Here is a 16,633-nt window from a genome sequence, read left to right as displayed (position 1 = left end):
TATCTGTTAGTATCTCTGTAAACATAGAAGCAGGGGGGTGAATTTTTCCTCAGGCTTCTGAACCAAATAGGGGTCACCAGCCCGCGTTTGCTGGCAACAAGATTGGCACCGCAATCTTCTGGGAGGCGGCTCCCAAGATAGCCACCTCCATGCTCTCCATTTTATTCAGGACAGTGGGTGGGCTCCGGATGCTGCAGACCCAATCAAGGAGTGAGCAGCTCTGGGACCTCGGCAGGCCCACATGGAAGTACCCTCAGCATACTGCACAGCAGTGCAGAAATAAACAAGTAAATCGGGATCAAGGGAAACCTTTCTGGATTGAGCTCAGCCACGATTGCGGCCTTTAATGCTTGTGACCCCCGTCAATGGGGCTTGGAGCCACTGGCTCTGATGATCTCCCGCCCCATCCTGCCACAGGGATGTTGCCTCCATTGGGCTGGTCATCTCCGCACGTGGTGGGAGGCTGCTCTGTCGGTGGTGAGGCCGTAAAATTGCCCCTATTGTGGCAGGCAGCCAGTCAGATTCATAGCTTGCCTCTGGGAAGGTTCCCCGGCAGCAGGAGTGCGTCGGGGAGCTGCCCTGACACAGCTCTCCCCTATTTTCCGGCTTCTCTGCCTACAAGGTCGCCATTACAGGACCAGGAAAATTCAGCCTCAGATTCCCAGCTGGGATGTACTGTACTTCATGTTGCTAATTGAACACTAGAGGGCACCCTGATAGCAGCAAGCAAACTGCAGCAATGCAGCCCAGGATCTCCACATATCACATAGGGTGGCATTTTAAACTGATAGTCCATTCCGAATTGGTGGGACCTGTAGAGGCTCAGGAACCCTTTGGTGTAGATACTCCCACACTGCTGGTAGGTTGGGAATTCCAGGATTTTGCCCCAGCGACAATGAAGGAATGGCAATGTATTTCCAAGTCAGGATGGTGTGTGACTGGAGGAGAACTTGCAGATGGTGTTGTGTCCAAATGCCTGATGCTCCCGTCCTGCTAGGTATAGAGATTTGGATGATGCGTTCGCCAGTTGCTGCAGAGCATCTTGTAGATCATATACGTTGCAGCTACGGCACACCAGGCGTTTAAGGTGGTGGGTGGAGTGTGTATCAAGAGGCTGCTTTGTCCTGGATGGTGTTGAGCTTCTTGAGTGTTGTGGGAGCTGCACTCATCCAGGCAAGTGGGGAGTATTCCACCACACTCCTGACTTGGACCTTGTAGATGGTGGGCAGGCTTTTGGGGAGTCAGGAGGTAGAGTTCTACGCCACAGAGTTTCCAGCTTCTGACCTGCTCTTGTAGCCACACTACCTGTATGGCTGGTCCAGTTAAGTTTCTGGTCAATGGTAACTCTCATGATATTGATGATGGGGGATTCAGCAATCCTGTGGCCTGATAATGCAGTTTAATTAGAACTGCAGTTATACAGTGGACACAAGATGAATTGTCGATCAAAGATGGGTGTTTGCTTCATGAATTTCGCATTGTTCTCATACACAACTTCAGAACTATTCGATCCCAGAACTACATGCCAGTGATATGGACAGAATAAGAGTAAAAGGATTAGCTAGAATGAACATTTGATGATTTTCTCTAGTTAGCAACAGACAATATGTGCTTCATGCAGGTCAACCCTATCAGATCAATTTAACTGTAAACCCTGAGGAGAAACAATACATAGAATCATAGAATGGCTACATCACAGAAAGAGGCCATTATGTAACCCTAATTTAGACTTTTTTATTTCCCCCCTGACACAGAACCCACCTCATACCTTGATATTTCCTACTCTAGTACTGTCTTTCAATATTCATTGCACTTTGGTATCCCTCTCTAGTGTTATCTCCTGGTTTCCACATCCCTGCCAAGTTAGTTTAAACCCTCCCCAATAACACTAGCAAATCACTCTGCAAGGAAATTGGTCCCAGCTCTGTTTAGGTACAACATGTCTGGCCTGTACAGGTCCCATCTCCCCAAGAGCTGATCCTGATGTCCCAAGATTCTTAAAGCCCTCCCTCCTGTATCATCTCTGCAACCACACATTCGTCTGCCATATCCTCCTATTCTGTATTCGCTTGCGCGTGGTACTGGGAGTAATCCAGGGATGACTACTTTTGAGTCCTGCTAATTTCCTATCTAGATCCCTAAATACTGACTGCAGGGGCATGTCCTTCTTTCTACCTATGTCGTTGGCACTAATTTGAACCACAACTGTTCATCCTCTCCCCTCAGGGTGCTTTACAGCCGTTAAGTGACATCCCTGACCCTGGCTCTGGGAAGCCAACATATGATCCTGGATTCACATCTGTGGCTGCAGAAATGCTTGTCTGTTCCCCTGATTATCAAATCTCCTATCACTATAGCTGTTCCAGTCTTCTTTGTGCCTCCCTGTATAGCTAAGCCAATTGTGGTGCCAGGGACTTGGCTCTGGCTGAAATCCCCAGATGAACCATCACTCGGAGAGCGAGAAACACTCAGACGACTCTTGCACCACCTGCCTATTTCTTCTTGATCGCTTGGTTGTTACCCATTCGCTCTCTCCCTCCATACTCTTAAGCTGTGGGGTAACCGCACCTATCAACGTACGATCCACAAAACTCTCGACCTTGAGGATGCGCTGCAGTGACACCAGCTGATGCTGAATCTCCGAAATTTGGAGCTTGACCTGCTACAGCTGGTGACACTTTCTGCACGTGTGGTTATCCAGGACACAGGAAATGTCCCGGAGTTCCCAGGTGGAACAGGATGTGCGCTCCAGGGGCCAGAGCTGCCCTGCCATTCCTCTTTCTATGAGACAATAAAACTTACTACTTAACAAAAGACTCACCAGAAACTCACTTCTCTTCTTCTGTTGTCATTTAGATATAGGGAAGTTAAATGAAAGATATTATTGTAAAAAAAAATTGTTTAAAAAAAATTATCCATCTACTAAAACTAACTTCCTAACTTTGGAGAAACGGAAAGAAAGCTACATTGCTTGCTAGTCAATCAACTCATGGCCTTCCTGTGATGCCACAGTTTGAGTTTTTTCTCTCTCACATCAGTGACCCTGACCTGCTTCACACTCCTCTTGTCAAGTGCTGACCTGCTGCATACTGCTTCTGGTCTGCTTCACAGCTGCTGAGGCTTTATAATTTATAATTGAGAATATTGTGAGCTATTTTGGGCCCCGTACCTCAGGAAGGATGTTCTGGCCCTGGAGAGGGTCCAGAGGAGGTTCACGAGAACGATCCCAGGAATGAAAGGCTTAACATATGAGGAACGTTTGAGGACTCTGGGTCTATACTCGATGGAGTTTAGAAGGATGAGGGGGGATCTGATTGAAACTTACAGAATACTGAAAGGCCTGGATAGAGTGGACGTGGGGAAGATGTTTCCATTAGTAGGAGAGACTAGGACCCGAGGGCGCAGCCTCAGAGTAAAGGGAAGACCTTTTAGAACAGAGATGAGGAGAAACTTCTTTAGCCAGAGAGTGGTGAATCTATGGAATTCATTGCCACAGAAGGCTGTGAAGGCCAGATCATTGAGTGTATTTAAGACCGAGATAGTTAGGTTCTTGATTGGTAAGGGGATCAAAGGTTACGGGGCGAAGGCGGGAGAATGGGGTTGAGAAACTTATCAGCCATGATTGAATGGCGGAGCAGACTCGATGGGCCGAATGGCCTAATTTCTGCTCCTATTTCTTATGGTCTTATGATGCTGACCTGTTTCACACTCCTCCCAGGCACCTTGGCAACAGCCAATAAAAGCATGGCAACGAACTTCATGATGGATTTCACCAAAGATGCAGATATTTTTACGTATTTGTGAATTTCATTCTAAGTGGTTCCAATTTCATCAAAAAATGCAATGGCAACAATTGAAAAGTTGCAAAATTTGTGTGTCTGATATGGACTTGCTGTAGAATTAGTCTCTGACAATGCATCACTTTTAGAGTCGTATGATTTTTCTTCAATTTTTCAATAAGAATGGTGTGTTTCCTATTGCTCCCGTTCAGACCTCTGCAGTCTGATGGGGGAACTGAGAGCATTATACCCCCAATTCAAAACACCCCTTTTAAAAAAATGTTGTTACAAAATTGAGATTGCGTTACCAGGAGAGTGCTGTTGCGTTTTTAAAATAACTTTAATATAGATCGCTGAATTTCTTTATTTTCTTTTAACTGTTAACCAGGCTTGTTCTTGGAGTCGGCCGTTAGTGTGTTGAAATTCAGAGGGGAGTTTTGGGGAGCAATGGGAATGTATTGCACTTGCAGATTGATAATTGAACACTAGAGGGTGCAAGCATAGATGGAAGCAAGCATGCATCAGCAATTAAACTTCAGGATCGTTCCTCCATATGGATTGTTATAGTCAAAAGGAATGTTCAAGCGATAGTCTGAAATAAAGTCAACTGTCACGTTGCCTGCGTCAACTTGAGATTTTAGTTTTAAAGATGAGGGACCAGGAAATGTAGAGGGACAATGGAATTCACGTGTTCATGTACATAAATCAATAAAAGGCAGTGGATGGAAATGAAAAGATATCAAAAAGGCTGTTGGAATAATGGCCTTTATTTCAAGGGGGACTGGAAGTGATGCTTCAGCTATGCAGAGCTTTGGTCAGATCTAGGGTTGCCAACTGTGATTTAAATGTATAAATGTATTCCTGGAGGTTTCATCGCATGACTTGCCCCCATGCTCCAGCCATTAGACGCCCAGCACACCCAGCCTTGTGACACACTGCCTTCCTACGGCAATTGGAAAGCAAAAAGGCACATCACCCAACTGGATGATGCTTGACTATCAGCCAAACAGCCCTTTTTTCCAATTTCAATATTTTTATATCTGGTAAAGAGAAATGTTCAAAGAAAATGACAAAAAAAAACAATCATTTTTAATGTCCCAATGATTTTTCTCCAGGGTTGCACACAGCAGTGTCTTGGAGATTGATCTTCAACTCCTGGAGACTCCAGGCTAATCCTGGAGGGTTGTCAGACCATCAAGGGTACAGCATTCAGTTTTGGTAACCAACTTCAGGAAGAATTTATGGTCTTGGACAGGGTACTGCGCAGATTCATCAGAATAATACCAGGACTTAAAGGGTTAAGTTATGAGGCTACTTAGCACAAATTTGAGTTTGTACTCTCTCTTGAGTTTATAAGGTTGAAGGATGATCTAGTTCAGATGTTTGAAATGTTAAATGAGGTAGGTACAGATCCAGAATAAAGGGAACAACCTCAAAATTAGAGTTAGGCCATTGAGGATTGAAGTAAGAAAGCACTTCCTCACAGAAAAGCCCCGAGATTGAGTGATTATTTTATTTGGTTGGGCAGAGCTTGTTCCAGGATCAAATTTACTTTCGATGGAGTTGTGATGTGTCTACGACTACAAAAAAGGAAATACTCCTCACATCAGAAAATCTTACTAAGCAAAATGTAAAGAATTCAGGTGACGAGATCTGAGGCATCGCTGAAGAAAGAGGTCTTTTAGAGATGGAGGTTGAGGGAAAGTGACCTTGGCAGTTCCAACAAACAGCTGTGAGAGCGGATTGCACTTGTACAACAGAGTGAGTGGGGAGCAAACAACAGAGGCTGAAGGCTGGTAACCAGAGCTCGAGAAGGTGAGGATAGTTTTCCCACATGGAACCTTGCCAGGTGGGAATGCTTTTAAGAAACCTGAGTGTGCATGGTCCACAGTTTTCCAGGATTGAAGGAAATTACCCTCCGAATTCTCAGACTGAATGTAAAGACAGCAGCACAGGAATGACTGTGAGCAGTGTTCGAGGAAATAACATTCTCTTTCTGCTATTTTTCCATTTATTTTAAAGTGACTCACCCATCTCATAAAATAGGGAGCAAAAGAGCTCGAGTTAATTGTCTCCTGCTATTGCATAATTAGTTCTAAGAAAAAATTGCAATTGAAGATGCCTGAAGTCATGTACATAGGTCATGTACAGACAGCAAAAGGTCTTCACCTGGATCCTGACAAGATGCGAGCTGTAGCAGTGGACCGCAGGCATGAAAGCGGTGCAATAATTTGTTGGATTCATAAATTATTTAGCAAGATTTTTGCCTAATTTCTGTTGGAGTGTGAACCATTACATAAGCTCACCGGCAAGGATGTAGAACAGAACAAGAAGCAGCATTCACAAAAATCAAACAACTAGTGATGACAATGCCAGTGCTGAAGTATGACGTCAATGATGAAGTCACCTTTCAGTGTGATGCCAGCGAGACAGGCCTCAGAGCAACTCTAACGCAGCAAGGGCAACCAGTCGCATTTGCATCCACAGCAACTGAATGACGCTATGCTCAGATTGAGAAAGAGTACCTGGCTATTGTTTTCACTTGTGAGCATTTTCATTAATACTTGCTTGGTAGAGACAAAGTGACAGTGGAGTCCAACCACTTCAAAGCATTTTGCTCAAACCGCCTACTATCTGTTCCAAAGCGTCTGCAAAGAATTTTACTTCGCTTATAAAAATATCATCTGGTTGTGACATACAAGCAAGGGAAACAGATGTACATCACTGACACACCGTGGAGAGCAGCACTCCCTATGAAGAAAGTTGAGGATGCTAAAACAGAATGTGAAACCTTCCAGATTCATCGTGAAGCAGCAGCTCGACATGTCCTGGAAGTTAAACATCTTCTCAAAGCGAGCTACCCAACAAGATGCAGCTCTCCCAGTGCTGCAAGAAGTAGTGATGAAAGGATGGCCTGAGGGCATCAAGGGCACACCTGTGGTTACAAAAGTTTATTGGGCATACAAAGATGAATTGACAACCCAAGATGATATCTTGTACAAAGAAAGTAAAGTCATTGTTCCTAAAGAGATGAGAGGAGAGATGCTGAGTCGAGTCTGAGGAAAGGAAGAGAAGTGCTCTACTGGTCAAACATGAGCAATGAATTTAAGGACTACGTCAGCCAGAGCAGTGCTTGTAAGAAGTACCAAGCTAAGCAAGCTAGAGAGCCGCTGATGATGCATGACATCCCAGGCAGATCGTGGATGAAGCTGGGAGTTGACCTCTTCATTCTCGCAGGAACTGATTATCTTAACACAGTAGACTACTATTCTGACTAGGGAGTTAGACCAGCTGACTTCAGCGACTGCCGGTGAGATTGTAGAATGCCTGAAAGCATACTTCAGTCGCACGGCACCCCAGACATTGTGACGAGCGACAATGGCTCTCAGTTCACGAGTGAAGAATTCAGCCGCTTCACAAAGAATTGGGAAATTCAACACAATACATCATCTCCACACTATCCCCAGTCGAATGGAAAGGCTGAGGTGGCAGTGAAAATCATCAAAGGAATCATCAAGAAATTGAGCAAATCTAGTAAAGATGTATACAAGGCAATCCTCAATTGGAGAAATACGTCAACTGAAGGCATGGAAAGTAGATCAATGACTGATGTCACGCTGCATGCAAAATACTCTTCCAATAGCAAAAAAGCTACTGGAGCCAGAAGTAGTAACAGACATGAATGAAAAAATCAAGGAGAAACAACAGAAAGCCAAATTTCATTTTGACAAAACTGCCAAACCATTGCCAGAGTTTAGCATTGGAGAGCCAGTCAGGGCACAAACTGACAATGCTCTCAACAGGAATTAGCCCACGTGGAAACTTGGGACATGCATAGTGCAGTTTTCACCTCTGGTCGGCGGTGGACAGGAATGACCAAATATACCGACACAACCCCAGGCACATACAAACAACTAGACAAGTTTGTTCTTTCGCTGCAGCTGGCCTATCAGGAAGATGGGATCTGACTGGCTGCACAGAGTACAGAATGACCATCACTCCCAGAGGTCCACCGGTCCCCAACAACAGAATCGGAACAACAACAATGTTATTAAGGCAACAGGTGGCACAGGAACGACACTCCCCGGAGAGGGAACATCACCCAGCCGAACAGCCAATGACAACACGCACGCTTACCATTAGGCCTGCATGATTAAACGACTATGCAATGCATGTACAGTGACTGATGAGAGTAATGAACAGTTTGTTAATGCATGAGAACAGTGTGTGTACAGTGGATAACTTGGGTAACTCTCAGTTATACATGGTAGTGCATGTAAATTTGTCTTTTGTTCATTATGAAAAGGGGGATGTTTGGGATTGAAATGCAATCAAGTACTAAAGGTCCTGCGTGGCTTGCTGTAGTCATGTGACCTCTGCCATGGGGCACAGGCTAGGGGCAACCATATTGCATTCAGTTCTAATAAAAACATTGTACTAGAAGTACTGTACTCTTTGAGCTTACAATAGAACGGGGTGTCTTATGAGGAAAGATTGAGTAGGTTTGGCTTGTACTCATTTGAGTTTAAAAGATTACTGACAAATACACAACTGGTTTTGAGCGTTGTTTAGATGCATTCATGTCTTACCACATAACTTTTGATGTTGAAGTTATTTTGTGTTATCTTTAAAATATATTCGTGGCTGTTGATTTTCCAGGCAACTTTTCTTGGTGGAAACATTGAACTTTATTTACAAGACAGTAGCAGCAACTACATGTGTGCATCTAACTCTATAACCAAAGAAGAACTCTTCCCCTAGAGGTTCCCCACACTGCTAACTCATTGGTTTACACAGATCATGTGAGCTTACAACACAGGATCATTCTTAAAGCTACAGTCCTACGTTTATCAGAACTATAATCACCACAATGGCCGAGTAAAAATATCGTTTAACAAAGTAAAACCCGCCTAATAAATGCGATGGATTGGTATGGGTGAGGGATTCTATACAGAGTGTTGAATATTCTTCTCATTTATCACCAGCTACTAGAAACTAAGATGAACCTGCTTCACAAGGAGGAGGTGACACTTCAGGGAGTCAAAATGGATGACGCTGAAAGAGAGAGAGAATTCCAGGATAGGTAAGCAGATTTAAATTGTGACTCAACACTACAGCTCCTTTTTTGGGAAGTTTTCTTATGGCTGAAAATAGAATCAAGGTGGCAGTCTTAAAAAAAAAATGTTTAACTAATCCTGTTAATTCAGAAGAAAGGCACAAGCTGCCATCATTCCTCCATAATTTCCTTCCTGGACCTGGATATCATGGCTGATTTTGATAGGGGTGAAAATTGTCAGGCCAGCCTATAACTTTTCCGACCCACCTCAATCCCCACCCACACGTCTGCCATCCTGGGTTAAAATCAGAGCTGGAATAGATTAGAAGGAAAGAGGGAATACAGTAAATGGATGTGATAAAACGAGTGGGCACATGGGATTAGGATGCTACTTACATTGGAGGGGAAACATCAATACAGACTGGTTGGGCTAAATGGCCTGTTTCCATGTTGTAGTTTCCATGTGATTAGTGGTGGCCATCGATGTGGAAATTGGTGCCAGCAAGATGGGAGTGGGGATCAGTTAGCTCAGTTGGCCAGAGGAAGGTGCAGAATATCAACAGCGTGGGTTCAATCGCCCTCGTGGCTAAGGTAGTTTTTGGGGCCAGCCTCCTTGCCTTGTCTCACAGTGATATCATGACACGGGCCCTGATTAGCAAACATCGGATAATAAGGACGCTACATAGAGAGTGGGAGAGAAAAGGTGGGGGCATGTACTGAATTATTTTTCAGGTAGCATTTCCCAGCAACCGTGTCAACAAGAGAGGTGGGGGTAAATTTTCATCTTCACCACACGACAGTTTATAATAGTGCAGCAGAATCACCAGGCTGTTAGAATTCACCTGATTCCTAACCCTTGATTCCACTGAAATGGAATTTAACTGGGCTCTGTAATGGGCAGTTGAAGCCTGTGTGATGGCTTCCTCCAGTATCAATACACCGTCCACTTCATTTTGAATTAGATGTTAGCTAGTAATAGTGGGAGTACTGCTGTGTTTACTCACTTGTGTCAGTCCAACATTGCAGAACTTTGGTTTCTGCTTGTTTTCCTATTTAAATTTTTTAAACCTGTCAGGATCTTTATTTATCAGGTGATGTAGCCCCCTCCCCACCACAGACACACATAGAACAAGGGACTCTTTCCAGCTGAAACCGTCTATCCGAAATACAGGCACATATAGCACAATCCTGGTCAGGAAATCTAGTACAACGGGGACCCAAATTTCCAATGAGCTCCCTGGCACAAATGGCTCCATGCCAAGAGGGTGAGGTTGGAAAATAACCCCTTAGCCACTTAGCTTTTCAGTTCTGTGGCAGAAACTGAGAAACCAGCTCAGGTTGTCTAAAGTTATTGAGTAACGCATTAATTATTGACATGTTAATTATTGACAGGATCGGGTGCTTGGAAGGGGCAATTGAAAATGTAAATCATAGACTGGAACAAATGGCTCTGAAGAGAAGAACTCCTTTGTTTACAGCTTCCTGGTACCTGGAGGATGAAAGCAATGAGGTGGCTATGTTTTTTTTTTAACAACTAGAATAAACTATTAATGTGTTTCATTCCACTGTAAGGCTCAAGAAGAGAAAGACGGACTTGCATTTCCGTAGCCCCTTTCACAACCTCAGGATGTCCCAACGCTTTTTAAGCTAATGAAATACCTTTGACTACTGTAATGTAGCAAAAACAGCAGCCAATTTTCACAATGTGATAATGACTAGATCACCTGTTTTAGATGTTCACTGAGGGATTGGCCTGGACACTGAGGATTATTCCTCCTCAAAATAGTGCCACCTTTTATTTCCATCTGAGAGGGCAGACAGGGCCTCAGTTTAATAGCTCACCCAAAAGACGATGACGCCTCTGACAGGGCAGTACTACCCTCAGTACCCTACAGGAGCGTCAGCCTTGATTATGTGCTCAAGTCTCTGGAGCGGGACGTGAACCCCCAACCTTCTGGCTCAGAGACAAGAGTGTTGCCCACTAAGCAATGGCTGACCCTACAACAGAGGGAGTTCAGCTCTCAGAGGGTGAGCCTCATTCAATGAAGAACAGATTCCAGTTGGATCCTTTAACATTGTAGTACTGATTCTGTGATTCATTCTCCCAATGGCCAGACTTTGCGACAAAAGCATAGCATTTGTTAAATTTACTCTTGTGTATTTAGAAACCATTCTTAAGTTTTAACAACCATCCTTATGAAATAAATTTTCTGATGTCATTACATGCCACATAAAGTACTTGCTGTAATTTTTGATTTGAAATTTCAACTCGACTCTCCAAATTTGCTTTCCAGTAATGCCCGTTCTCTAGCCATAGAGGCATGTATTTAATATATTTTGTGAAATACATTTACTTAAAACATTTTCGTACCTGTAGACCAAACTAAATAGAGTTATTTCCACGATATTTGCTAAAGGAGTAAAATGGCGCAATTGTAAATGTATAATGCAGGTAATTCGAGTGTACATGGACATTGGCAAGATGGGTGCATGATTGGGCAAAATTTCAGGTGTAACGTCCCAATTATGCCCCCACAGGATGTCTATCTTACAAGAATAATAATTAATGAAGTAATATTTAGAAAGCCCTTCATGAATTTTCTACAGCAGCACATGGCTTGGTTATATTGCTGCCTATCTGGTGTCTGCAGCAGTCAGTTACCATTTCCAGCACATGAACACTCATGTCACAAATTTCATCGAGTTTCTAGCTTAGTTGGAGAGATGTTGCCCATATAGCTCTGCTGCATTCCTCAACAAGGCCATGATCAACTTAGGGGACAAAGGGCAGAATTTAGCCCGCTATGGGCGAGCGGGCCCCATCGGCTCAGCGGCGGGCGGGCAGCTGATCCCCGCCGCCGAAACGGGGCCTGCCGCCATTTTGAGTGGGCGAGCCAATTAAGGCCCGCCCAGCGGCATCCCCGACGGGAAGCGCTATGCACTTCCTGTGCGGGGAGTTGAGGGATTCCCCAACTGTCAAAGTGCACTCTTAGGCAAAGTGCTGTCTCAGGGAGTTTACTGACGGGTAAGAAAAGTCAAAAAATAGAGAAATATTAAAATTATTAACGTGTCCCCCTCATGTGACAATGTCACACGAGATGGGATATGTTAATAAGAAACACGTAAAGATTATTAAATTTTTAAAAACGGACATGAAACTTCATCCCGCCAGTGGATGAAGTTTCATGAATAATCTGGAGCCCGCTGGGGCTCCTGGCCTGCCCGCCAGCCTTAAGCTTGGACGGGCAGGGTCTTTAACAAGGTTAATTAGCCTGTCATTGGTCTTAATTGGCCATTGACAGGTCGGCGGGCGGACAGCTGATTTCGCTGATCACCCGCCTTCCTGAATATTTAAATGGACCCAGATGACGTCGGGGGTTCCTTCTGACGTCATCCCGCATAATTTTCTCCTCGCCGAGCGGGCCCCGCCCCCAAATCGCCGAGGGGAAAATCCTTCAGAAAGAATCTACTTGTAAGATAGAATCACCCACAGTGATGGAACTCTTGGTATCAATTGACAGTGGATCTCATAAGTAGAAAGAACTCCATACCAAACACTAGGAAACATGGATACAAGGCTGGTGCTGGCACTTTATCAACTTCTCCCACCATGCATCAGCACCAAAATCAACGAGATTTGTAACGAGATTACCAGGGATGTCCATGCCACTGTGCGACTCTTGATACACCAACATTCATCCTGACAGGAACTGGCTAGATAATAAAAGGTGCTGGATTCGGCACTTTTAGTTGAGGCGCTTGGCATTCTGAAACAGCGAGTGGTCCTCCTTCATGTCATTCTTGGATGCTGCCATTAGAGCTTCATTGAGCCATGTGAAGTCTTTTCTACAGAGACGCAGGGCTAGAATCTAGTTCTCCTGTGACCTCTGCAGCACCTCAACCTGTAGATATCATTAAAGCATCAAGTATAAGTTATGCACAGAATTATTACAGAATTTCAGACAGCTCACACAGGTAGCTTCATTTTTTAGTGCATATCCAGTCACTTATTTCCTGAGATTGTAAAGGAGATGTATTTAGTTTAATATATAGTCATATGCCGTTTTAAATCAGTACAGTATTGATATTTTGGATTGGATTTTCTGCTCTAGTGCTTTTGCTGTTTGCTGGGATTGCACATCAGTAAATTCCACATCCCAAACCCACAACCAGAAATTTTCAATCAGAGCTCTCAGTATGTGCCAGAAATAATAAAATGGAAAATTCCATCCTTTATTTCCTTGCAACTTTTCCAGTTGTTGAAACAAAAGATACAGTATTTAATTTCCACACTTGTGTTTCTCCCCCTCTATTGCTCATCTTTCAGTTCCAGTTTACATGTAGAGTTGTTGCCCCCAAGACCCTCATTGTAACTCTCAACAGTTTCCAGAATGTTCATTCACATGTCACCCTATCTTGTCATGTGTGTTCTATGGATATTAATGGATTCATCACAAGGGCACTGCCCTCCGTATATATACTCTGTAATTTTATCCATATCTAATAATGTGGATTCAGACTAATATGCTCAAAAAATGGAAAGCAATGTGTGTGTTTGATGCGCACATTGCAGTGTACATTAAAATATTCTTAATGCAAAATGTCTCCACATATATCAGAATAGTGTTATTTGGCTAACTGGCATGATTTATTTTTAATTGAATTGCACACTGGCTTTATTCGTGGATACTGATTCAGATCCACTCAGGGTGTGATTTATAACCCCTGTGCAGTATATTGCAAACAACTTGGAATTTCCACCATAGCTAAATTAATTAGATTCGGCCCGCAACACATTACTTAGTGGTCACGTTTGCTCCCTTGTTGGATTGACACCATCTTCAACCCATGTTTGGCTTTGCAAATAAATGTCTCACATACACTATGGTCATTATCTGCTGGGCAAAAGCCAACGTTATAATTACTGCTGGGGGCAGGATTTGTGTGTCAGGGGGTTGGGGAGAGATGGGGCAGGGAGGGGGAGAAGATTACCTCCATCTTGTTTAAAGAAGAAGACCTCAATCTTATGGCCTTTATCACACAGGACTTATGTAAACATAGCAAGCCTGGGCATGTTAATTCTGCCCTCAAAGGCACTGCTGAGTTGTGTCATGCACTTCTAGCATTTGCAGTTTTACTGTTCGGCAATTGTTTGAGTTTCAGCGTGGTAGCTAAAATAAATAATCTTTGTGAAGTACTTCGCAAACTGTGCTCACTCTAATTGGTGTGGAAAGAATGTATCAGAATTCCCAATGTCTCCTGAAAGACTGCAAAAGGACTCTTCAGGGCAGGGCTGTGGCATGTTTATATCTCGTGTATATACAATCAGTGTTAGTTTTGAAAGGGAAAATTGATCCTGTGGTTGACGATGGAATGCTTTGCTGTGTTGTTAAACAACTAGTTATCGCGACAGGTTTGAACTTGAAATATGAGGTTGAACAAGGTGTATCTGATAATCATAATCTGCGGAAAGAAATTCAGGGGATGGGCGACTGAGTGATGTTAGTAACTGAGGGACGCCGCGTTCACCTGGAGTGCAAACAGGCGATAGGACTATAATTTGTTGTCTAGGTTCTCCAATCAGGAACAAGAGATTGCCCCTACAATTGCAATAACATTTCCGAGATAGTACAACGAATACACATGTTTCAGGCAGATCTATGATAAAGCTTCGTATTGTTCTCTCGTACCGTGTTAAATATCAACGTCACTTCTGAAAATTACCATCTCTTTATGCTATACTAAGATTTGCTCCTGTACTTCGGCAGCTAGAGAGTGATATTCCTTCCCATTTTCTGCACATTATTAGTGTTTGGACAGTGTAGGAATGTTTGATAGTGAGCAAACTCAGGTTTAAGCACTCTGTGTCACTTGTGCACCATTGAACCACATCCCCACGGTTTTCTTGACCTTTTTGGCCCATCCTGTGATCTGCCGCCAAGTTTCCACTGGGCTCACTTGCATGCGTGCCTGTCAGTCAGTTGATGAGAATTTCCTGGATTTACTGCACTCTTAGCTGTTACGCCTGTATCCACATAGAGCAAACACATACACTCTTTATCCACTTTTTAGTCATGCAATCGCTGCACTGCAGCAACTCACCAAGGTTCCTTCAACGGCACCTTCCAAACCCACGACCTGTACCACCTAGAAGGACAAGGGCAGCAGTTGCATGGAAACACCACCACCTGCAAGTTCCCCTCCAAACCACACACCATCCTGACTTGGACTATATCACTGTTCCTTCACTGCCGCTAGGTCAAAATCCTGGAACTTACTCCCTAACTGTTAATTGTGTTCCCAATGCAAAGCATCACCTACTGGGAGCGTATGTCAAAAATTGAGATCCATGTTTGCTCCAATGTTCAGTTCATTATTTTGTGTAAAGTTTTGGGGAACTTGTGTTTGAATTCCCAATATACGCTGCAGGTGGACAAGTCTCTCAGCACTGGGAACAATGACTCATAAAATTACCCTTTAAGGAATCAAGAGTCACAATTCTCTCATTCAGTCTTAACATGTTTTTTATGAATGTTAGGCCGAAGAACAGCCACAAAACTATTGGCGCACCCGACATGACTCACTGGAGCATTATCAAGAGATAGACTGGAGTGTCAAGGAAGAGGGTGGAGGAGGTGATCTGGACAATGTTATCAATGTAAGTATTAAAAAACAACCTCATTCACTGAGCCCATCCTTTAGTATAATGAAGTACAATCTTCATACAAACTCACCAGTTCACAGGTTGAGGTGTATCAGTGCTTTGGGTGTATTTTTATTCCAAGAGAAAAGACAAGTTCCCTGAATATCTGCAGGGTGCTCCCGATATCTTGCATTACTTCCGCTGTGTTGATGTTTCTCATTCCTGAAATTTACAACGGGGGCCGAAATTGCAACAGGGCCGAAGTTATGACAGGGCCAATGTTATGACAGGCTGGATTTTACAACAGGCGATCGGGGAAACACCCACCAAAGCTCAGGGCCAAGAAAACCATTAAGAATGAAAAGAAACCTCTACTTGTGTGTGTACATTTTCCAATCATATGGCCAGTGGCATCACAATGGAATGGGTGATTGAGGGCTGAGAAATGAGGCAGAAATCGCTCGCTACTAATGTGCAAAATGTATGACCTTTCAAGCTAAAGTGCACCTGCTTAATTTAAATATTAAAATAGATTTAAATGTGGAACAGCTAAATTTCCCATCTGCTTAGATGGAATTATATTGTATGTTCCATTTACCTGAGGGAAGCTTCACGTACGATAGAGTTTAAAAAGGGGCAGATCACTTTTTACAATTAATTTTCATATTTGTTCTTCATATTTTGTGTATTTTTGTGAAATTCTTGTTTTTTTTATAAGACTTGGCAGTGGTGAATGTGTATGACAAAACAAATATTGTCTCCTTACTCAGCCAAGGAGTACTGAAGAATTAGCAGAGCTCAAAACAATCCATTGTAACAATTCACTTTGATTTCCGATCATTATAGGAAGATCCCCTCCAAGAGTTGGCACCTTGCCTGGTCAGTGATGAAACAGGAAAAGCCTCAATAGAGACACAGATATCAGACCTCCATTCGGAACTATTCCAAACCAAATGTGAGAGCTATGGACTGAAAAAGCAATGCCTGAAGTCTGAATCACAGCTAATTGCCAACAGAAATGTAAGGATATATAGAGGTAATCTGCATTAGCATATCCACGCAAGAAATCCAGTTAAAACTAGTCCAACTCCACACTGAGCTCCTTCGCACGTGTAAGTGAATGCAGGCAAGGTGTAATGGAGCCCTAATGGGGGC

At 43.4% G+C, this 16,633-nt stretch overlaps 1 protein-coding gene across 3 annotated transcripts in view; it reads left to right on the top strand.

Annotated features, from left to right (window-relative positions):
- Positions 1 to 16,633, top strand: part of LOC144674594 (uncharacterized) — a 57,687-nt gene that overhangs the window by 9,086 nt on the left and 31,968 nt on the right. For all 3 annotated transcript variants that reach the window (XM_078535935.1, XM_078535891.1, XM_078535983.1), the window contains exons 4-7: positions 8,765 to 8,862; positions 10,228 to 10,345; positions 15,374 to 15,493; positions 16,325 to 16,498. In XM_078535935.1, the coding sequence (XP_078392061.1) occupies positions 8,765 to 8,862; positions 10,228 to 10,345; positions 15,374 to 15,493; positions 16,325 to 16,498 (510 nt within the window). The remainder of the gene's footprint in view (positions 1 to 8,764; positions 8,863 to 10,227; positions 10,346 to 15,373; positions 15,494 to 16,324; positions 16,499 to 16,633) is intronic.

Source organism: Cetorhinus maximus, chromosome 1 (assembly GCF_964194155.1).
Source record: "Cetorhinus maximus chromosome 1, sCetMax3.hap1.1, whole genome shotgun sequence".
NCBI classification, from domain to species: Eukaryota; Metazoa; Chordata; class Chondrichthyes; order Lamniformes; family Cetorhinidae; genus Cetorhinus; species Cetorhinus maximus.
The sequence above is the reverse complement of the archived record's forward strand: the minus strand, read 5'-3'. Positions and strand labels throughout refer to the sequence as shown.